Source organism: Pseudonaja textilis, chromosome 7 (genome assembly GCF_049901715.1).
Source record: "Pseudonaja textilis isolate UNSWEBS1 chromosome 7, rPseTex1.2, whole genome shotgun sequence".
Taxonomy (NCBI): Eukaryota; Metazoa; Chordata; class Lepidosauria; order Squamata; family Elapidae; genus Pseudonaja; species Pseudonaja textilis.
This window is the reverse complement of record NC_141996.1, coordinates 1,200,128-1,222,240: the sequence shown is the minus strand read 5'-3', so window position 1 is coordinate 1,222,240 and position 22,113 is coordinate 1,200,128. Positions and strand designations below refer to the sequence as shown.

The following is a 22,113-nucleotide window of genomic DNA, read 5'->3' as shown; positions in this document are numbered from 1 at the left end:
CTTCCTTCCTTCCTTCCTTCAATTTCCTTTCCTTTCTTTTTCCCTTTTCTTTCCTCCCTCCCTCCCTCCTTTCCTTCCTTCCTTCCTTCCTTCCTTCCTTCCTTCAATTTCCTTTCCTTTCTTTTTCCCTTTCCTTTCCTCCCTCCCTCCCTCCTTTCCTTCCTTCCTTCCTTCCTTCCTTCCTTCCTTCCTTCCTTCCTTCAATTTCCTTTCCTTTCTTTTTCCCTTTCCTTTCCTCCCTCCCTCCCTCCCTCCTTTCCTTCCTTCCTTCCTTCCTTCCTTCCTTCCTTCAATTTCCTTTCCTTTCTTTTTCCCTTTCCTTTCCTCCCTCCCTCCCTCCCTCCTTTCCTTCCTTCCTTCCTTCCTTCCTTCAATTTCCTTTCCTTTCTTTTCCCTTTTCTTTCCCTTCCTTCCTTCCTTCCTTCCTTCCTTCCTTCCTTCCTTTCTTTCTTTCCTTCTTTCCTTCCTTCCTTACCTTCCTTTCTTCCTTCCTTCCTTCCTTTCTTTCTTTCTTTCCTTCCGTCCTTCCTTCCTTCAATTTCCTTTCCTTCCTTTTCCCTTTTCTTTCCCTCCCTCCCTTCCTTCCTTCCTTTAATTTCTTTTTTTTCCTTTTCTTTCCCTTCCTTCCTTCCTTCCTTTCTTTCTTTCTTTCCTTCCTTCCTTACCTTCCTTTCTTCCTTCCTTCCTTTCTTTCTTTCTTTCTTTCCTTCAAGTCCTTCTTTCCTTCCGTCCTTCCTTCCTTCAATTTCCTTTCCTTTCTTTTCCCTTTTCTTTCCCTCCCTCCTCCCTTCCTTTATTTCCTTTCCTCCCTCCCTCCCTCCCTTCCCTTCCTTCCTTCCTTCCTTCAATTTCCTTTCCTTTCTTTTTCCCTTTTCTTTCCCTCCCTCCTCCCTCCCTCCCTCTCAAAAGCTTCGGCCCCCACTAACCGGCCTCCTCTCGCTCGTTGACTTCAAAACAGCTCCAGAAATCCTTCTCCTTGGTGGGGATTTTCCTCCGGTCCAAGATGGTGAAGGCCAGCTCTTCCGCCGTCATGGTGGCCGGGATCTGGGAGGAGAAGAGCCCCCCCCCCACCAGGCGAGCGTGAGGGTCAGCCGCCCACTCCCCAGTTCTGGTCCCGCCTTGGGCACGAAAGCGGGTCTTCCGCGTTGGGTCCAGTCGCTTGGCCCGGTCTCTCTCTCTCTCTCTCTCCCCCAGAACCAGCCCCAGGTGCCCCCAACCCCAGTGACCTTCCACTCACCCTGGGGCTTTTCCCTGCCCGGTTCAGATCCCCCCCCCCCCCCCCCCCCCCCCCCCCCCCGGCCACTGCCCCCTCTCACCTTCACGTGCTGCTCAGCCTCCAGCTTCTTCTCCTCCAGGTACACCGTGCAGATGAAGTCTCCGGCGTGCTGAGGAGGGGGAGGAAGCGACGGAGACGTTTCAATGTCAGGGGCTCTGCTCTTTGGGGTGCAGGACCCGCGAGGGACATTGGCAGGCTGGGAGGCTGGGATGAGCCACAGCTGGGGGCGGGCTATTAGACCCATTCTCATACCTGCCTATCATCTACCTGTCCATCTGTCCGTCCATCCGTCCGCCTGTCTTTCTGTACCTGTCTGTCTGTCTATATCTATCATCTATCTGTCTACCTGTTCGTCTATCATTTCTCTATCTACCTGTGTTCCCCCTGAAAATAAGACCCTGTCTTAGATCTATCTATCTATCTATCTATCTATCTATCTATCTATCTATCTATCTATCTATCTATCTATCATCTATCTATCTATCTATCTACCTATCTATCTTATCTATCTATCTATCTTATCTATCTATCTTATCTATCTATCTATCTATCTATCTATCATCTATCTATCTACCTACCTATCTATCTTATCTATCTATCTATCTTATCTATCTATCTTATCTATCTATCTATTTATCTATCTATCTATCTATCTTTCTATCTAACTATCTATCTATCTTTCTATCTATCTTTCTATCTATCTTATCTATCTATCTATCTATCTAATCTATCTATCTATCTTTCTTTCTATCTTTCTATCTATCTTTTTATCTATCTTTCTATCTATCTAATCTCTCTATCTCTCTATCTCTCTCTCTCTCTCTCTATCTATCTTTCTATCTATCTATCTATTTGGCCACCAAAAAAGGCACCAGGTCTTATTTTCGGGGGATGTCCTCCACTGACTAACCTCACTTGTGCACGTCGTCCCCGGCCTCCTTTTCGCTGTCCGAGGCCTTCCGAAACTACTTCTTCTGCGGCTGGCAAGGTTTTCCCTGAAGGCCTCTGCAGCCGATAAAGAGAGCTCTGGATCGATCCTGAGCTTTGTTCTCAGCTCCAGAGGCCTTCAGGGAAGCCTGGCCAGCCTTGCCGGCTGCAGAAGAAATGGGCCGGCAAGGCAGGTGTCTGGAGGTGTGAGAGGCCTGGCTACACCTGTCCAAAGGGAAGTAGCAGGGCAGCTCCACCACCCCCGCATCCCCACCCCAGCTTAATTTTTACCCATCCACTCAGAAGTGGGAGGGATCTTAATTAGGGCTTATTTTGGGGGTAGGGTTTCCATTGGGCGCACGTGGAAAAAAAATCAAGCTAGGACTTACTTTCAGGGTAGGCCGTATTTTCAGGGAAAGAGGGTATTTATCTATCCATCTCTCAGTCTCTTATCTATCAAATCTCTCTCATCTGTCTCTATCTATCTATCTTTCTGTCCATCTATCTTTGTATCTGTCTATCCATCCATGCATCCACACACACACACACACACACACACACACACACACACACACACCCTCTGTGTGTGTGTCTCCCTCTCTCCCTCCCCTCCCTCTTTCCATCCATCCACCCAGCTCAGGGGGCATCGAGGACCCCTCACTTCCTCCCATTCAATTGTGGTGGTTGATAGCAGCCACACATCCCTGCAGTAGTTTGCACCCTCTCTAAAACTCTGCATTTCTGCCTGAACCGGTCAAAAGCTTTTGGGGGTCAGCTCAAGGTCATGGACTTCTGTGGGGGGTCCCCACCCACTTCCTGGACCCTGAATTATGTTGGGCCTTGACTCTCTTGCTATAAAAACGCCGCTCCCGTCACAAGTGCCCCCATCTGCCTTCAGACAAATTGTCCCACTGCCCAGTGGTCTCCGACATCTGACCCACTTCTCTCTCACAAAAGGTGCGTTCATCCAAAATGTCATCAAAAAAGCACAACAAAGAAGGTTCTGTCTGCGCCAACTCAGGAAGCTCAAACTGCCCAAGGAGCTGCTGATCCGTTTCTACAGAGGAAGGATGGAGTCTGTCATCTGCACCTCTATCACTGTCTGGTTCGGTTCTGCAACCCAACAGGACAGACACAGACTCTACAGAGGAATTAGGAAAAAACAATGGCTACCAACCTTCCTTCCATGGAGGACCTGTATCCTTCATGAGTCAAAAAGAGGGCTGTGGAAATATCTAGACCCCTCACATCCTGGATATAAACTGTTTCAACTCCTTCCCTCAAAACGACGCTATGGAGCCCTGCACACCAGAACAACTAGACACAAGGGGAGGTTTTTCCCCAAACGCCATCCCTCTGCTAAACAAATAATTCCCTCAACACTGTCCAACTATTTACAAAGTCTGCACTACTATTATTAATCCTCCCATCCTTTCACCCATCTCCTCCCACTTGTGACTGTAACTTTGTCGCTTGTATCCTTACGATTTATATGGACTGTTTCATCATATGATTTGGTTGCTTATTGTACCCTGTGAGTATCATTAAGTGTTGCACCTGATGATTCTGGACTCTTGACGAATGTCTCTTTTCTTTTATGTGCACTGAGATCATTTGCACCAAAGACAAATTCCTTGTGTGTCCAATCACACTTGGCCAATAAAGAATTCTATTCTATTCCTATTCTATCCTATTCTATCCTATTCTATCCTATTCTATCCTATCCTATCCTAACCTATCCTATCCTATCCTATGTTCTGTTCTATTCTATTCTATTCTATTCTATTCTATTCTATTCTACTCTATTCTATTCTAGTCTAGTCTTCCATATTTCTATTCTATTCTATTTCTATTTCTATTCTATTCTTATTGTACCCTATGACTATCATTAAGTGTTGCACCTGATGATTCTGGACTCTTGACGAATGTCTCTTTTCTTTTATGTGCACTGAGATCATTTGCACCAAAGACAAATTCCTTGTGTGTCCAATCACACTTGGCCAATAAAGAATTCTATTCTATTCCTATTCTATCCTATTCTATCCTATTCTATCCTATCCTATCCTATCCTAACCTATCCTATCCTATCCTATGTTCTGTTCTATTCTATTCTATTCTATTCTATTCTTCCATATTTCTATTCTATTCTATTCCATATTTCTATTCTATTCTTATTGTACCCTATGACTATCATTAAGTGTTGTACCTGATGATTCTGGACTCTTGACGAATGTATCTTTTCTTTTATGTACACTGAGAGCATTTGCACCAAAGACAAATTCCTTGTGTGTCCAATCACACTTGGCCAATAAAGAATTTTCTTCTGTTCTTTTCTAATTTTAATTCTAATTCAATTCTCTTCCCTTCCCTTCCCTTCTATTCTATTCTTTCCTTATTCTAATTCTATTTCTCTTCTCTTCTAGTCTCTATCCCATCCCATTCCATTCTATTTCAATTATATTCCTATATCTTTCTATTCTATTCCATTGTTCCCCATGACTATCACTAAGTGTTGCACCTGATAATTCTTGACTCTTAACAAATGTCTCTTTTCTTTGATGTACAGCGAGAGCCTTTGCACCAAAGACAAATTCCTTGGGTGTCCAATCCCACTTGGCCAATAAAAGAAATCTATCTATCTAACTATCGATAGAATTCTTCTTCACACAGAACACGATCCACCCACTTAATGATTGACCCATTTCCTCTACCTGGAAACACCCAAGCCAACTTTTAATGGCCCAAACAAGTTCACTGCGGTCAAATCCAACTACAAGCTTGCTACCTCTGTTGGTCAGGCACAACATTAGCCACGGACACCTCAAGAGATGCAAGCAACCAACCAAGAATTGGACCGCCACTTGTCTGAAATAGTACAGGGTCTCCTGCCTGAGCAGAGGGTTGGACTAGAGGACCTTCAAGGTCCCTTCCAGCTCTGTTATTCTGTTAGAGAAGAGAAGCAAAGATAATTAGGGGGCTGGAGACTAAAACATACGATGAACTGGGTTGCAGGAACTGGGCAGGGCTAGTTTGATGAAAAGGATTATGGGGGATATGATAGCAGACTTCCAACATTTGAGGGGCCGCCCCAAAGAAGAGGGGAGTCAAAGCCCCTGAAGGCTGGAGGAGAAGCAACAGAAGGAAACTCAACAAGGAGAGATTCAACCTGGAACTAAGGAGAAATTTCTTGACAACGAGGACAATTAACCAGTGGAACAGAAGTTGCCTTCCAGAAGTTGTGAATTCCCCAACACTGGAAGAGATTGGACAACCATTTGGTATAGGGTCTCCTGCTTTCGCAGGGGGTTGGACTAGATGACCTCCAAGGTCCCTTCCGGCTCTGCAGTCACGCGACTCAACTTACCTGCGTCCCGCTGGAGGTCCCCGCGATGCGCATCTTCAAGATGGCCTGGATTTCTTCCTGTTGCTTCCTCATCTCTTCCTCGTCCACCTGTGGGGCGGAAGGAGGAAGATGGGAGACGCAGGCCAATGAGGGCCCCCTCAACAAACTCCACACACACACACACACCACCCCACCTCTGAGGCTTTCCCCACCTCCTGTCCCAGGGTCAGCCCACCCAATCTGTGTCACGCCCACCGGCCCACACCGTTCTTGGCCAAACCTACACTGAAGATCTCCATGTAGCATCTGATGAGGTCTTCCACCACTTGCCCAGCCTTGAAGTCCTTGCCGTCCGTCTGGAAGAGCGTGGGCCCAAAGACAATGGCGAGGTTGTGGGTGGTCATCTGGTTCTCGTCAGAAAAACACTGGATCCTGCGAAGGAGCCAACACAAGAGCTGTGGAACATAGAGCCCATCCTTATGCGTCTGTCTCAGGAAGGGTCTACAGCAAAGGTGTCCATCCTTGGTCACTTGAAGACTTGTGGACTTCAACTCCACAAGTTCAACTCCACTTTAAGACTTGTGGACTTCCAACTCCACAAATTCAACTCCACTTTAAGACTTGTGAACTTCAACTCCAGAAGTTCAACTCTACTTGAAGACTTGTGGACTTCAACTCCACAAGTTCAACTCCATTTTAAGATTTATGGACTTCAACTCCACAAGTTCAACTCCACTTTAAGACTTGTGAACTTCAACTCCACAAATTCAACTCTACTTGTGGACTTCAACTCCACAAGTTCAACTCCATTTTAAGATTTATGGACTTCAACTTCACAAGTTCAACTCCATTTTAAGTTTTGTGGACTTCAACTTCACAAGTTCAACTCCACTTTAAGACTTGTGGACTTCAACTCCACAAGTTCAACTCCACTTTAAGACTTGTGGACTTCAACTCCACAAGTTCAACTCCACTTTAAGACTTGTGGACTTCAACTCTACAAGTTCAACTCCATTTTAAGATTTATGGACTTCAACTCCACAAGTTCAACTCCACTTTAAGACTTGTGGACTTCAACTCCACAAGTTCAACTCCACTTTAAGACTTGTGGACTTCAACTCCACAAATTCAACTGCATTTTAAGATTTATGGACTTCAACTTCACAAGTTCAACTCCACTTTAAGACTTGTGGACTTCAACTCCACAAATTCAACTCCATTTTAAGATTTATGGACTTCAACTCCACAAGTTCAACTCCATTTTAAGACTTGTGAACTTCAACTCCAGAAGTTCAACTCTACTTGAAGACTTGTGGACTTCAACTTCCAGAATTCCCCATCCAGGAAGTTGAAGTCCATAGGTCTTCAAGGGGTCAAGGTTGGACAACCCAGGTCTACAGGGAAAGTGGGGCCAGGAAAATACCCTTCCTTGCATCCCAAACATAGAACCAACCCAAAGGAAGGTCTATCCAGCCCTAAAGAAGAGAAGGTTGAAGGTATCACAGAGCGCTCTTCCAATTCTTGAAGGACCATCCCAGGGAAGAAGATATGGATTTATCCTCCATAATGCCCGAGGGTGAGACAAGGACCAAGGACTGGAAGCTTTAAAAGAAAGAGGTCCAAACTCAAAATAAGGAGGAATCTCCTAGAGCTACAAAGCAGTGGAGCAACCTTGCTACTGAAGTTGTGGTGGTCCATCAAGAACTGGACAGGATGGTCTGAGGGTTCCTTCCCTGGACAGGGGTTGGACTAGAAGACCTCTAAGGCCTCCCAGCTGCCCATTCCAACGTCATCACCACTCACCGGTAGAGATGGTTGATCAGCGCCTTCAGGGTGGCTTTGTTGACAACTGGGAGGCTGTTGAGAAGCCTACGGTATCGGCTGATCCTTTCGGTGGGGTCCTCCACAGCTGTGAAGAGGAGCACAAGGCAGGGAACAAGGGACAGTCATGAACATCCTCATCCTCATTTAATGACTCCGTAATCCCTCACGGTGTGGAGTCTGGGCCATTGAATGGAGCTAGCAGAGTGTTTTTACTGGCCAGATGACTTTCCTGTCACCAGAGCGGAGTTTTGTTCAGCCAGATATATTCTCATTGTGCTCAGAGAGAGAAACATCTGCCTCTCCCTAGGATCGAACCCACTGCCTCCTGATTGTGAGGCGAGAGCTCCACCTCCAGGCCACCGCAGCACTCAAGGCCCAACATTTCCGTTGCTAAACAAGACAAGTTAGAAGAATTTCACCCTGTTTTTTACTGATTTTTTTTTTGCCGCAGCTGTTAAGGGAATCACTGCAGTTGTTGTGAGTAACACGGTTGTTAAGTGAATCTGGCTTCCCCACTGACCCCAAAAGGGGATCACATGACTGCCACCGTCGTAAGTACATGCCAGCTGCCAAACATTTGAATTTTGATCACGCAAACTGTGGAGATGCGGCAACCGTCATGAGGATGAAAAAGGGGACCAAGTCACTTTTTTCAGCAACGTGGCAACTTTCAACGGTCACTAAATGAACTGCCGTAAGCCAAGGACTGCCTGCACCTCACTTTTTTTTTTCTTGGAAAGCCTGCCTTTTTCAGCTCTATGGGACATTTCAGGTAATCCTTGACTTACAACCACCCAACGTCTGTTGCTAAGAAAGGCAGTCGCTAAGGGAGTCATGCCAGATTTCGTATCGCCGTTGTTAAGCGAATCGCTGCAAGTGAATAAGGAACTCCTGCCGTCCAATCTGGCTCCCTCCACGGTTGTTGGAAGCCGGCTGGCGAGGCCGCGAACGGCGCTCGTGTAACCCCGAGGACATGGCCGCCGTTGTAAATACAGGCTGGTTGCCGAGAGCCTCAATTCTGATCCGGTGACCCTGGGAAGGCTGCAACGTGCCGGAGCGTTCACAGTGTGACTATTATTATGAGACAACCCGGGAACAAAACACAGCACCCATGCGATACCAGACACAAGAAGAGGACATGCCCTCAAATGGCTGCCTTTATAGAAACACCTCTTAAAGGGACAGAACCCATTCAGGGTCTTAAAGGGAAACACCCACGCTATGCCGATTCATTCCTACTGCATCAGCCACACTGTCAGAGCGTTTGCAGCGTGATTCCTATTATGAGACAACCCGGGAGCAAAACTTAGCACACAGAGATTTAAGACATTTAACAGTGGTTTATCTAAAAGACAGTTATATGCAAACATATATGTGGTAGGCAAATTAACTTACAGGTAAGCAAACTTTTTAATCTAACACAGAGAATTCTGCAATGAATACTGGAGGCAATGAGAGAGAGAGAGAGAGAGAGAGAGAGAGAGAGAGAGAGAGAGAGAGAGAGAGAGAAGAGAACACTTTCTAATGGCTGCCTTTATAGAAACACCTCTTAAAGGGACAGAACCCATTCAGGGTCTTAAAGGGAAACACCGACGCTATGCCGATTCATTCCTACTGCATCAGCCACACTGTCAGAGCATTTGCAACGTGATTCCTATTATGAGACAACCCGGGAGCAAAACTTAGCACACAGAGATTTAAGACATTTAACAGTGGTTTATCTAAAAGACAGTTATATGCAAACATGTATGTGGTAGGCAAATTAACTTACAGGTAAGCAAACTTTTTAATCTAACACAGAGAACTCTGCAATGAATACCGGAGGCAATGAGAGAGAGAACACTTTCTAATGGCTGCCTTTATAGAAACACCTCTTAAAGGGATAGAACCCATTCAGGGTCTTAAAGGGGAACACCCACGCTATGCTGAGTCATTCTTATTGCATCAGCTTCACCGCTGGTCGGCTCTTCAATCCCAAGACTTTTAACACAAGGGTCGTAAGTCTACGTGGTTGTAAGTCTACGTTCTTCCATGCCACTGTAACTTTGAACGAACAGATGTAAGTCAAGGAGTACACACCTGCAGCGTCCCGCTTACCGGGTATTTTGAGCCAGGCCTGGGCAGAGTCTTGGGTGAAGAGCCCCTCTTGCAGGTCCCGGAAGAACCTCTTCAGGGTGTTGGCCACATCGTCCACCTGGTAGTCCTCCTCCTTCAGCCGGACCTTGCGGGCATCTCTGCGGAGGGTTTCCAGCAGGCTGGTGATCTTGGAGTTCTGACCGCTCTTCCGGTAGATGCCCTCCGAGGTCAGTCCTGCGGGGGGGATGGAGGAGGAGGTGAAGGTCTTGCAAAGGGTTTTCCATCAACCCGTCACAACGTTGGATCTGGTCAAGTGATGAACCCCTTTTTGACGGGCACAGCTTACAACCATAACTACTACAGGTTGTAACTCAAGGGTTCCCCGCGTCGAATTCTTTTGGTTTGAAATTATTCCTTAGATTTCTAATTTTTTTCTACTTTTTATTGCAAGGTAAAGTTGGACAGAGTTGCTTTGGATAGCAAGGGAGCAGGGAAGGGAGAGAGAGAAAGAAAGAAAAGAAAAGAAAGAAAAGAAAAGAAAGAAAGAAAGAAAGAGAGAGAGAGAGAGAGAGAGGAGAAAGAAGAGAGAAAGAGAGAAAGTGGGTGAGGAAAAGATAGAAGGAGAAGGAAGGAAGGATAAAAATAAGAATAAGAGACAAAGAGAGAGAGGAAGAGGAAAAGGGAAAGAAGAGAGAAGAGGAGTGAAGGTAAGAAGGAAGGAAACAAGAGAGTAAGAGACAGAGAGAGAGAGAGGCAGAGGGGAAGAGAGAAGGGGAAGGATGGTGGGTAGGAAGGAAGGAAGGAAGGATGGATGGATTGATTGATTGATGGAAATGAGAGTAAGAGACAAAGAGAAAGACAGAGGAAGGGGAAGAGGGGAAGAGAGAAGGGGAAGGAAGGGAGGAAAGAAATAAGGGTAAGAGAGAGACCGAGAGAGAGAAAGAGGGAGAGGGAAGAGAGAAAGGGAGGGAAGGAAGGAATGAAATAGATAAAAGGAAGGAGATAGAATGGGAAGGAAGGAAGGGGGAAGGAAAGAAGGAAGAGATAAAAGGAGAAAGAACGGGAAGGAAGAGAGAGAAGGAAGGAAGGAAGGAAGGAAGGAAGGAAGGAAGGAAGGAAGGAAGGAAGGAAGGAAGGAAGGAAATTGGGGGCCTCCCTCCCTGCCCCCAAGGCGGCCCTCCCCCCCTCCTCGCTTACCGCACTGTGTGATATAGTCGATGCACCTGTCCACAATGATGGGCACGTCCATCTCGGTGAGTTGTTGTTCTGGCAAAGTCTCCCGGAGCTGCCAGCTGCTCTCTGGATGGCCCCCACCCAGCCCAAGAAGGCCAGCCGCCTCTCACCCTGGATGTACAGCGTTCTGGAAGGAGGAAGAGGAGGAGGAGGAAGAGGAGGAGGAGGAGGCAGGTCATGCCACAGTGGGTTGGGCATAATGTTCTCTGTGACCCCAACCCTCATCTAGCCCTTCCTTCCTTCCTTCCTTCCTTCCTTCCTTCCTTCCTTCCTTCCTTCCTTCCTTCCTTCCTCCTTCTCCTTCTCTCTTCCCCTCTCCCTCTTTCTCTCATGCTTTTCTTTCTCTTTCTTTCTCTCTCTTCCTTCCTTCCATTTTTCTTCTCTCTTCCTCTTTCTTTCTTTTTCTCACGCTTTCTTTTTTCTTTCTTTTTCTCTCTCCCTTCTTTCCTTCTTTCTCCTTCTCTCTTCCCCTCTCCCTTTCTCTCTTTCTCTTTCTCTCACGCTTTTTCTCTTTCTTTCTTTCTCTCTCCCTTCCTCCCATTCTTCTTCTCTCTTCCCTTTTTCTCTTTATCACGCTTTTTTTTTCTCTTTTTCTCTCTCTCCCTTCCTTCCATTCTTCTTCTCTTCCCCTTTCTTTCTCTCTCTTTTCTCATGCTTTCTTTTTCTTTCTCTTTTTCTCTCTCCCTTTTCTTCCTTCTCCTTCTCTCTTTCCCTCTCCCTCTTTCTCACTCTTCTCTTTCTCTCACGCTTTTCTTTTTCTTTCTTTCTCTGTCTCCCTTTCTCCCATTCTTCATCTCTCTTCCCCTTTCTTTCTCTCTTTCTCACGCTTTCTTTTTTCTTTCTCTTTTTCTCTTTCTCCCTTCTTTCCTTCCTTCTCCTTCTCTCTTCCCCTCCCTCTTTCTTTCTCTCACGCTTCTTTTTTCTTTCTCTCTCTCCCTTCCTTCTCTTTTCTTCCTTCCTTCTTTTGTTCCGTCATTCCTTCCTTCCCTTTTCTTCCTTCCTTCCTTTTCTTTTCTTCCTTCCTTCCTCTCAGTTCTTTCTCCCTTCCTTTCTTCTTTCCTTCTTCCTTCCTTCCTTCCCTCTTTTGTTCCATCCTTCCTTCCTCTCGGTTCTGCCTTCCTTCCTTCCTCCCTCCCTTCTTCATAAAATTGAAATAAAAAAACTGAAAAGGCAAAATTAAACCCTGAATATTTGAATTTTAATTCAATTCAATTCAAATTTTAATTTCCTTGAAAGAAAAAAACCCCCCATCTTTACAGGTAGTCCTCAACGTACGACCACAACGGGGGCCAGAACTTCGGTTGCTAAGTGAGGCAGCTGTTAAGTGAGCGGCTCCCAATTTGGCAACCTTCTTGCCCTGCTGGATGACTCCCTGCAGCGCGTGGTCATTAAGCGAATCCAGTTCACCGTCGGAAGTCAGCTGGGAAGATCCCCAAAGGGGATCCACTCGATCCCAGACTCTGCCCAGGGTCACAAAGACAGGCCAATGGCCCGGATTTTTAATCACATGACCACAGGGATGCTCCAACGGTCGCAAGTGCGAGGACCGGTTGTAGGTCATTTTTTTTTCTGCCCCATTGCAACTTCGAACCGTCGTTAAACGAACCGCTTACCTTCTTCTTTCGACCAGCACGAGGACGTCGTTTTCGAGGGCTGCGAAGCAAATATAAGAATGAATGGAGGGCAAGACGTTAATTAATTAAGCCCATTAATTATCCCACAGATCAACTCGGGTGTTAAGGTCCCACTGGCGTCAAACGGGACCCCCTTCCCAGCGCTGTTCTCAGCAGCCACCCCCCTCAATTCTGTGGGTCCCCAATGGTTTTGACTACAACTCCCATCCTCCCCAGGCGGAGAGGCAACCCTCCTTTCGGAATTCCGAAAAGGGAATTGTATCCTCCGCAGTGAAATCTGCTTTATGGATGGGATTGCAGGTCACTAAGTGGAGCAGAGGTGGGGGAGAGGTCTCCAAAGTGAGCCACTTTAAGGCTTGTGGACTTCACTTCCCAGAATTCCTCATTCTCCTTCCCTTCTTCCCTCCCTCCTTCTTTCCTTCTTTTGAGGCGCTATCAATGCTAACTTCTTTCCTTTCCTCTCTCCCTCCCTCCTGTATCCTTCCTTCGTTCCCACCCTCCCTTCTCTCACTTTTCTTCCTTCCCTCCCTCTCTCTCTCTCCCTCCTGTATTCTTCCTTCCTTCCCTCTCTCTTTTCCTCCTTCCCTCCATCCTGTGTATCCTTCCCTTCCTTCCCTCCCTCCCTCTCTCACTCCTTCCTTTCCTCCCTATCTCCTGTATCCTTCCTTCCCTCCTATATCCTTTCTTCCTTCCCTCCCTCCTTCCTTTCTTCCCTCCCTCTCTGCTTCTTTCCTTTCCTCCTTTTTTCCTTCCTTCCTTCCTTTCCCCCACCCTCCCTCCTTCCCTCTCTCACTCCATCATTTGCCAAGTTTTTAGACCCCGGAAGGAGAGCAATGGGTGGGTCAAACTAGAAGCACCCAATGAGTTGGACTTCACCCACCCACCCACGCCATCGGTCAGCGTGTCCACCCTGAGTGAATCCCCCGTGCCCCCTTTTGCCGCCTAGGCCCCAGGGAAGACTCCTGGGTGAAGCAGTAAGACTGCGAGGGGGATCCCGGCACAACTGATCGTCAGAACAGCTGATTGTCAGAACAGCTGATCATCGGGACAGATGATTGTCGGGACAGGTGATTGTCAGAACAGCTGATCGTTGGGACAGCTGATCGTCAGAACAGCTAATTGTCAAAACAGTTTATTGTCAGAACAGCTGATCGTTGGGACAGCTGATTGTCAGAACAGCTGATCATCGGGACGGATGATTGTCAGAACAGCTGATCGTTGGGACAGCTGATTGTCAGAACAGCTGATCGTCGGGACAGCTGATTGTCAGAACAGCTGATCGTCGGGACAGCTGATCGTCGGGACAGCTGGCTGTTGGGACAGCTGATCGCGAGGACAGCTGATCATCGGAACTGCTGATTGTCAGAACAGCTTATTGTCGGGACAGCTGATCATTGGGACCGCTGATTGTCGGGACAGCTGGTCGTCAGAACAGCTGGTCATTGTAACAGCTGGTCATTGGGAGGAGGGGGAAGAAATACCTTAAGGAGTGCCTGGGTGGGGGAGGACGCACTCAGCAATGTCGGGCATGCATGATAAGGACTGACTGGACAGGGAGGGGAGGGAGGGGCAGGTGGAGAGGGAGAGCCCAGCCAGGGCCACGATTCTCCAGTTCTCCGAACTGGACAGAATCATAACCACCAGTTCTATAGAACCGGTCCGCACCGGTAGAATCCCACCCTGGACGTAAAAGGGCTCCGTCCTTTGGCCAACCCAATTTTGCCCCCTTTTCCTGGTGGTCATTCAGTGAGTCGCCACAGCCCGTTAAGCGAGCTGCCACGGCTCTCTGAGACGCTGAGCCGGCCCGGGGTGGGTTGCGCAGGGACTCACAGAGCTCCTGTAGCTTCCGCAGCTGAATGGGCTCCTCTTTGTCGCTGCCGTCCAGCAGGGCGTAGAGGGTGGAGCCCCCCAGGGCAAACCAGCCCTCCTTGGCCTTCTCCAGGCTCAGGCCCCCCTTGTAGCGCAGGCGCCCCAGGCGCTCAAACTCCCCGGCCAGGAGCCCTTCGGCCGCCGGAGGGAGTAAGGCCTGCAGGGAGGGAGGGAGGGAGGAGGGGGTTAGGAGGGGAGGGGCAGGTAAAGAGAGACACCCCTAACCCTCCCCCCTCCTTCTTTTGGCGCTCATACGGTCACTACGGTTCAATATCAACCCCTTCCCTTCCCTCCGCCCTCCCTCCCTCCTCTATTCCTCCCTTTCTTCTTTCCTTCCTTCCATCCATCATGCCTCCCTCTCTCCCTTCTCCCTTCCCTCTTCCCTTCCTCTCCCTTTCCTAATTTTTCTTCCCTCCTTCCTTTCCACCCTTACCCCCTCCCCCTTTCATCTTCCCTCCTTCCCCTCCCTCAATCTTTCTTTTCTTCCTTCTTTCCCTCTTCTCTCCCCTCCATTCCCTAATCTTTTTCCTCCTTCCTTCCTTCCTTTCCATCCTGACTCCCTCCTTCCCTCCCTCCCTCCATCTTGACCCCCTCCTTGCTTCCCTTCCTCAATCTTTCTTCTTTTCTTCCTTTCCCTCCCTTCTTTCCTCTTCCTCCTTCCCTCCCCTTCCTTTCCTAATCTTTTTCCCTCCTTCCTTCCATCCTTTCCACCCTTACTTCCCCTCCCTCCTTCCCTTCATCTTCCCTCCTTCCCTTCCCTTCCTCAATCTTTCTTCTTTTCTTCCTTCTCCCTCCCTTCTTTCCTCTTCTCTCCCCCTCTATTCCCTAATCTTTTCCTTCCTTCATTCATTCCTTCATTCCTTCATTCATTCATTCATTCCTTCCTTCCTTCCTTTCCTTCCTTCCTTCCTTCCTTTCCTTCCTTCCTTCCTTCCTTTCCTTCCTTCCTTCCTTCCTTCCTTCCTTTCCACCCTTACTCCCTCCTCCATCTTCCCTCCTTCCCCTTGCTTCCCTTCCTCAATCTTTCTTCTTTTCTTCCTTCTCCCTCCCTCCTTCCCTCTTCCCTCCCCACTCCCTTCCCTCCCTCAATCTTCCCTTCCTCCTCCCTCCCTTCCTTCCTCCCTCCTTCCTCTTCCCTCTCCTCCCTCCCTCCCTTCCATCCATCCATCCATCCATCCATCCAGGTGGGTGCTCACCTTCGCCAGGCATTTGACCCACTCCCGGATGGCCTTGGGGTTGTCCAGGCCAAAGAGGTAGAGTCTCTCCGCCTCCGTGTACATCTCAAAGGTATTTGCATACCTGGAAGGAGAGACGAAAGACAGAAGTAGGAAGGATTCTCTGAGCAGAATGAGGGCCGGGGGGTCCCTGGGGGTCCCTGGGGGTCCCTGAGCCGAGCAGGCGTTTCACAGCCCAACTAGGGAACGTCATCAATGCTAGAAGGATAGGAGGTTTCTGGAAAGGAGGAAGAGAAGGAGAAAGAGGAAGAGGAGGAAGACTGTGGGGTCCTGGGTGCTCTCTGAGCTGGGTGGTTTTCTGGCAGACGTTTCATGACCCAACTAGGTAACATCATCAGTGCTAGAAGGGAGGAAGGTTTGCAAGAGAGGAGGAGGAGGAGAAAGAAGAGGAAGAAGAGGAAGAGGAAGAGGAGGAGGAGGAGGAGGAGGAGAACCAAGCTCAGAGAGCACCAAGGACGCTCACCATCCTCTTCCTCCTCCTCCCTCCTCCCTCTCTACAAACCCTACCGCCTTCTAGCACAGACGGTGTTCCCTAGTTGGGTCATGAAATTCTGCAAGAAAACGACCCAGTTCAGAGAGCACCCAGGACCCCACAATCCTCCTTCTCCTCTCTGTAAACCCCCACTTTGGGAGGGTCAAACATGGGCCGAATCAGAAGTTCTGAAAGTCCGGAAACGGGCCTGTTTCTGGCTTCCAGAGCCCGGGGGAGGCGGTTCTTGCCTTCCCAGAGGCCCGAGGGAATCCTCCGGACTTGGGTGGAGGCGGAAAACGGCCCTCCTGGAAGTTCTGGTATTTATTTAATTTATTTATTTAATTTGTTTATTTTATTTATTTATTTTTATCAATCGCTTACAAGATAATAGGTATAAGTATATACATAGTTATGAATCCATGAAATGGGTACATGTAAGAAAAATAAAAAGAAACAATAGGACAGGGACGGTGGGCACGTTGGTGCGCTTATGCACGCCCCCTGCAGACCTCTTAGGAAAGGGGTGAGGTCAATAGTAGACAGGCTAAGGTTAAAGTTTTTGGGGTTTGGGGAAGAAACTACAGAGTCGGGTAGAGGATTCCAGAGACTGACCCCTCTGTGGCTGAAGTCGTATTTCCTGCAGTCAAGTTTGGTGCAGTTTACCTTGAGTTTGTATCTATTGTGTGCTCTTGTGTTGTTATGGTTGAGGCTGAAGTCTTCATTGACAGGTAGGACATTGCAATGTATGATTTTATGTACTATACTTAAATCAGACCAAAGACGGCGTAATTCAAGGTTTTCTAGGTCTAGAATTTCAAGTCTGGTGGCATAAGGTCTTCTGCAACGAGTAGAGGAGTGGAGAACTCTTCTTGTGAAATATTTCTGGACTTTCTCAACTGCGTTAATATCAGATGCCTAAATGCGGGTTCCAGACCGATGAGCAGCTGTATTCAAGTCTTGGTCTAGCAAATGTTTTGTATTCAAACAGGGCCCCGCCCTGTTTGAATCTCCCGCCCACCCCCCAACCGGGATGGAAGCATCAGCCGGTGGCTCACCCATGTGTGTCCGGCGGGGGAGTGGCGAGACAGACGACTTCCTGCATCCGGAGCTCTCCGTTGGGGACGGTGTGCGTGTTGCTCTCGTAGTAGTTGAAGAGACCCTCGTGCAGCTGACACCAGCGGCGGCTGAACTCTGGAGGGGGGGGGACATCCACGGGGGAGGGAGGGGTCAATGGAGGAGAAGGCGGAGCCAAGGCAGAGAGGAGGGGCTGGAGGCTCTGCCCCCGGGGTTGGGGGAAGGGAACGCTTGGGGCCCCCTGTCAGATGTGGCCCCAAGGAAAAGAGGCTTCCGGGGCAGGCCCAGGAATCGACCCAGAAGAGCAGAAAATCTCCTCCCCTTCCGGGGTACCTGGGGATGGGGGGGGGCCAAGCCCCCCCCCTCCCTCCAAACAGGCTTTGCAACAGGGTGGTCCTATGGATGACTTTGCACTCACGAGGAACGGGGCAGGTAGAAGAACGGAGGGAGGGAGGGAAGGAAGGAAGGAGAGGGAATGGGAAGGAAGAGAGAGAAGAGGAAGGAAGGAAGGAAGGAAGGAAGGAAGGAAGGAAGGAAGGAAGGAAGGAAGGAAGGAAGGAAGGAAGGAAGGAAGGAAATTGAAAGAGGGAGGGAAGGAGAAGGAAGGAGAAGGCAGAGGGAGGGAGGAGATAAAAGAGAGAATGGGAAGGAAGGAAGAGAAGAAAAGGAAGGAAAAGGCAGAGGGAAGGAAGGAAGGAGGGAGGGAAGGAAGGAAGAAGAGAGAATGGGAAGGAAAAGAGAGGGAGAAGGAGAGAGAGAGGAAGGAGAGGGAATGGGAAGGAAGAGAGAGAAGAGGAAGGAAGGAAGGAGGGGAGAGTAAGAAAGGAAGGAAGGAAGGAAATTGAAAGAGGGAGGGAAGGAGAAGGAAGGAAAAGGCAGAGGAAGGGAGGGAGGAGTTAAAAGAGAGAATGGGAAGGAAACAAGAGAAGAAAAGGAAGGAAAAGGCAGAGGAAGGAAGGAAGGAGGGAGGGAGGGAAGGAAGGAGAGAAAGAGGAAGGAGATAGAATGGGAAGGAAGAGAGAGAAAAGGAGACGGAAGGAAGGAGAGGGGGAAGGAAGGGAGGGAAGGAGGAAGAAGGGAAGGACTGTGAAAATGGGAATATGGAAAACCCCCCAAAGTGGGAGGGTGGGGCTTCTTCCCTTCCTTTTCCTGGGCTTTGTTTTGTGCAAAGACCCCCCGGGAAGCCCCCACCTCCATCCCCCACCCCCACCCCCGCCTGACCTTCTCGGGACTTCCGTTCGAGAGCCAGCTTGGCCATGGAGGGTGCCTTGTAGAGGAAGCCATTGTGAGCCACGGAGAGCAAGATGACCGAGTAGCACCTGTCCGAGTTGGTCCCAGGGTCCAGCTGGGGGGTCTCTGAGGAGACAAGACACAGCAAAAGGAGGGGCCAATGGCTACTAAGCACAGGACGAGGCTGCAGGGGGAAATTCAGCCACTCGTGGACTTCCACCCCCAGAATTCCCCAGCCAGCCAGGAATGATAGAGTTGGGAGAGACCAGAAGGGTCATCTAAGTCAGAGGTCTCCAACCTGGGCCCTTTAAGACTTGTGGACTTCAACTCCCAGAATTCCCTAGTCAGCTTTGAATGATAGAGTTGGAAGAGACCAGAAGGGTCATCTAAGTCAGGGGTCTCCAACCTGGGCCCCTTGAAGACTTGTGGACTTCAACCCCCAGAATTCCCTAGCCAGCCAGGAATGATAGAGTTGGAAGAGACCAGAAGGGCCATCTAAGTCAGGAGTCTCCAACCTTGGCCCTTTGAAGACTTGTGGACTTCAACCCCCAGAATTCCCAGCCAGCCAGGAATGATAGAGTTGGAAGAGACCAGAGGGGTCATCTAAGTCAGGGGTCTCCAACCTGGGCCACTTTAAGACTGCTGGACTTCAACCCCAGAATTCTCCAGCCAGCTTTGAATGATAGAGTTGGGAGAGACCAGAAGGGTCATCTAAGTCAGGGTCTCCCACCTGGGCCCCTTTAAGACTGCTGGACTTCAACTCCCAGAATTCCCCAGCCAGCCAGGAATGATAGAGTTGGAAGAGACCAGAGGGGTCATCTAAGTCAGGGGTCTCCAACCTGGGCCACTTTAAGACTTGTGGACTCCGACTCCCAGAATCCCCCAGCCAGCCATGAATGATAGAGTTGGAAGAGACCAGAAGGGTCATCTAAGTCCAGTGTTTCTCAACCTTGGTGACTTTCAGACGTGTGGGCTTCCATGCTGGGAATTGAAATCCACCCTTTTTAAAGTGGCCACGGTTGGAGACCCCTGCCTCAAATCATCACCCAATCCAGCCACCAGCTCGCTTCCCACTCCGAGAACCAGCCTGTTCCTGCTTTTATATCCTACTAAGGCCAGGCAGCCAAGTTCAACATCTCAAGGGCTGGAAGGGAGAACAATGGAAACCAGATGTTCCACTAACAAAACACCCCCCCACCCCCCCCTCCCAGGTTTCCCTCCTTCAAAAACACGTCTGGTCTGTCTCTTCTCCGATTAGCAGTTGCCGCCCTTCAGTTTGGAAGAGACCCCCTGACTCCTTCCAGCCTCTCTGGAAATAAAAAGGGGTGAGGGGCTTCCCAAGAGGCCAAGCGATCGGCTGATCTCCTGCAAGAAACCCCGTGTTTTTATATATATATATATATAAACTATAAAATAGTTATAGTTATAGTAATAGTTATATATATTAGTTATATAGCAATAGTTATATAGTTATATTATAACTAGTTATATTATACTATTTATATTATAGTTATATTATAAAACCATATATATATATATATATATATACATATATACATATACAACTATACATATACATATACACATACACACACACACACACACACACACACACACACATATATAGTTTTATAAAGCCTTTTACTGTTTTCATTACTGTCTTTTCATTGTCATGTGTGCTTTGAAGGGTGAGCTGACCCAGAGCTGTTTGCTGAGGTGAGCTGACCCAGAAATCAAATCCAATCAATCACACAGTCAGTCAGTCAGTCAGTCCATCCATCAATCAATCAACGAAGGGAGGCTAGGAAGCATCGGTCCAGGAGTTTGACAGCTTCTCCAAGGACCCGAATTCCTGCTTTTGACCCCGAAAGCGAGCAGAGGAGCTCAGAGGCTGAAGGGGTTGGCTGCTATTTGGGGATGGGGTCTTCTCCTTCCTATGGCACCTACCCACCCATCTTCCTTGCCACATCCTCCTCCTCTTTTAATGACCCCCAGAATCCCTGCTGAACGGAGCCGAGTGTTTTAATAGCCGGGTGCCCTTCCTGTCGCCAATGAGATATATTCTCATTGCGCCCGGAGAGAGAAATACCTGTCTCTACCTACGATCGAACTCACATCCCCCTGACTGTGAGGCCAGAGCTTGACCTTCCACCTCACCGCTCCCCTTCCTTGCCACATCCTCGCACAACTTTCTTCACTTCCTGGTGGACGTCCTCAGGCCTGGCCCTTGGAGTGACTCACAAAATACCCCGCCACCATCAATCTTTTCGCCGCTGGAAATCTCTCCCTGACCTCCAGGAAAGGAGGCCTTCGCCACACCCTGCATTCTTTCCTTCCCACGTTTTCTGCAGTCGGGGACCCGTGCGGGGAAGGAGAGAAGGCATCAGTTCTCGGAAAGAAGAGAGAAGGGTGGCCTCCGGTCCAGCTGGGCTCTGGCAACGGGGAAGAGGTCTGGCTCTGGGTTGTTTGTGGTTGTTGTTTTCTGGGCAGGGTTTTTCAAATGCACAGGCTGCTCTATGGCCCTGGGGGATCTCCTGGTGGTCTCCCATCGGTCAATTAACCAGGGACAGTCAACGAGTCAATAGAAGGGGCCTTGGAGATCATCTACTCCAACCCCCTGCTCAAGCGGGTGACCCTAGACCAGGGCTCTCCAAACTTGGGCAACTTTAAGACTTGTAGACTTCAACTCCCAGAATTCTCCAGAGAAAAGGAAGGGAAGGGAAGGGAAGGAAGAAGGGAAAGAGAAGTGAAGTGGAGAAAGGGAAAGGAAAGGAAAGGAAAGGAAAGGAAAGGAAAGGAAAGGAAAGGAAAGGAAAGGAAAGGAAAGGAAAGGAAAGGAAAGGAAAGAAAGGAAAGGAAAGGAAGAAGGGAAAGAGAAGGGAAGTGGAGAAAGGAAAGGAAAGGAAAGGAAAGGAAAGGAAAGGAAAGGAAAGGAAAGGAAAGGAAAGGAAAGGAAAGGAAAGGAAAGAGATGGAAAGGAAAGGAAAGGAAAGGAAAGGAAAGGAAAGGAAAGGAAAAGAAAGGAAAGGAAAGGAAGATGGAAGGAAGAGGAAGGAGGGTAAGGAGAGGAAGGAAGGGAGGGAGAAGGGAGGGTGAGGAAGGAAGGAAGAAAGAGAGAGAGAAAGAGAGAGAGAAAGAGAAAAGGAAGGAGAGAAGGAAAGAAAGTTGAAGTCCCCAAGTCTTATAATTTCAGACAACTAAAATTCCAGTAACATTCCAGACAAATGGCTGTCCAATTTCTTCCTAAAAACCTCCAGTGTTGGAGCACCCACGACTTCTGGTGGCAAGCAGTTCCACTGGTTAATTGTTCTCACTCTTAGGAAGTTTCTCCTTAGTTCTAGGTTGCTTCTCTCCTCGGTTAGTAGTGTCCATATGTTGCTTCTTGTCCCGCCTTCTGAAGGTGCTTTGGAGAATAGCTTGACCCCTCTCTCTTCTTTGGGGCAGCCCCTCAAATACTAGAATACAGCTATCATGTCCCCCCCTCTATTCTATTCTATTCTATTCTATTCTATTCCATTCCATCCCATTCCACTCTATTCTTTATTCTACTCTATTTTATTCTCTATTCCCTTCTATTCTATTCTACCTATATTTACTTCATGTTTATGTTCATCCCTACACTTGTTATCCCATATATGTTTGACAAATAAATAAAATAAATAAAGAACATAAACAGCCGGCATCCCTTGAGGACATGCCGAAAGCTCAGGACTTGCTCCGTTATTCTCCCTGCCTTCCTTGCCTTCTTCTCCTGCTGAGATGCCTTGAAAGGACCCCCCCCCCCAACAAGCGGGCAATCACTCCTTGAGCCCAGAAAAGCCCCCCACTGACCCCCACAACCTTCCAACCCCTTTCTGGGGCCCAAGACCCCATCCAGAGGTCAGGGAGACCCCATAATCCAAGGGTCTCCAACCTTAACA

The 22,113-nt window shown here is 48.5% G+C and overlaps 2 protein-coding genes across 2 annotated transcripts in view; one reads left to right on the top strand and one right to left on the bottom strand.

Annotated features, from left to right (window-relative positions):
• Positions 1-22,113, top strand: part of ANAPC15 (anaphase promoting complex subunit 15) — a 416,731-nt gene that overhangs the window by 37,307 nt on the left and 357,311 nt on the right. The gene's annotated exons all lie outside the window — the stretch shown is intronic.
• ARAP1 (ArfGAP with RhoGAP domain, ankyrin repeat and PH domain 1) overlaps positions 1-22,113 on the bottom strand; it is an 85,191-nt gene that overhangs the window by 17,194 nt on the left and 45,884 nt on the right. Inside the window, 13 exon segments of the mRNA XM_087936893.1 lie at positions 927-1,044; positions 1,317-1,385; positions 5,568-5,654; positions 5,831-5,978; positions 7,350-7,455; positions 9,468-9,680; positions 10,644-10,724; positions 10,727-10,806; positions 12,293-12,332; positions 14,144-14,339; positions 15,379-15,481; positions 16,945-17,080; positions 18,185-18,319. Of these exon segments, the coding sequence (XP_087793019.1) occupies positions 927-1,044; positions 1,317-1,385; positions 5,568-5,654; positions 5,831-5,978; positions 7,350-7,455; positions 9,468-9,680; positions 10,644-10,724; positions 10,727-10,806; positions 12,293-12,332; positions 14,144-14,339; positions 15,379-15,481; positions 16,945-17,080; positions 18,185-18,319 (1,512 nt within the window).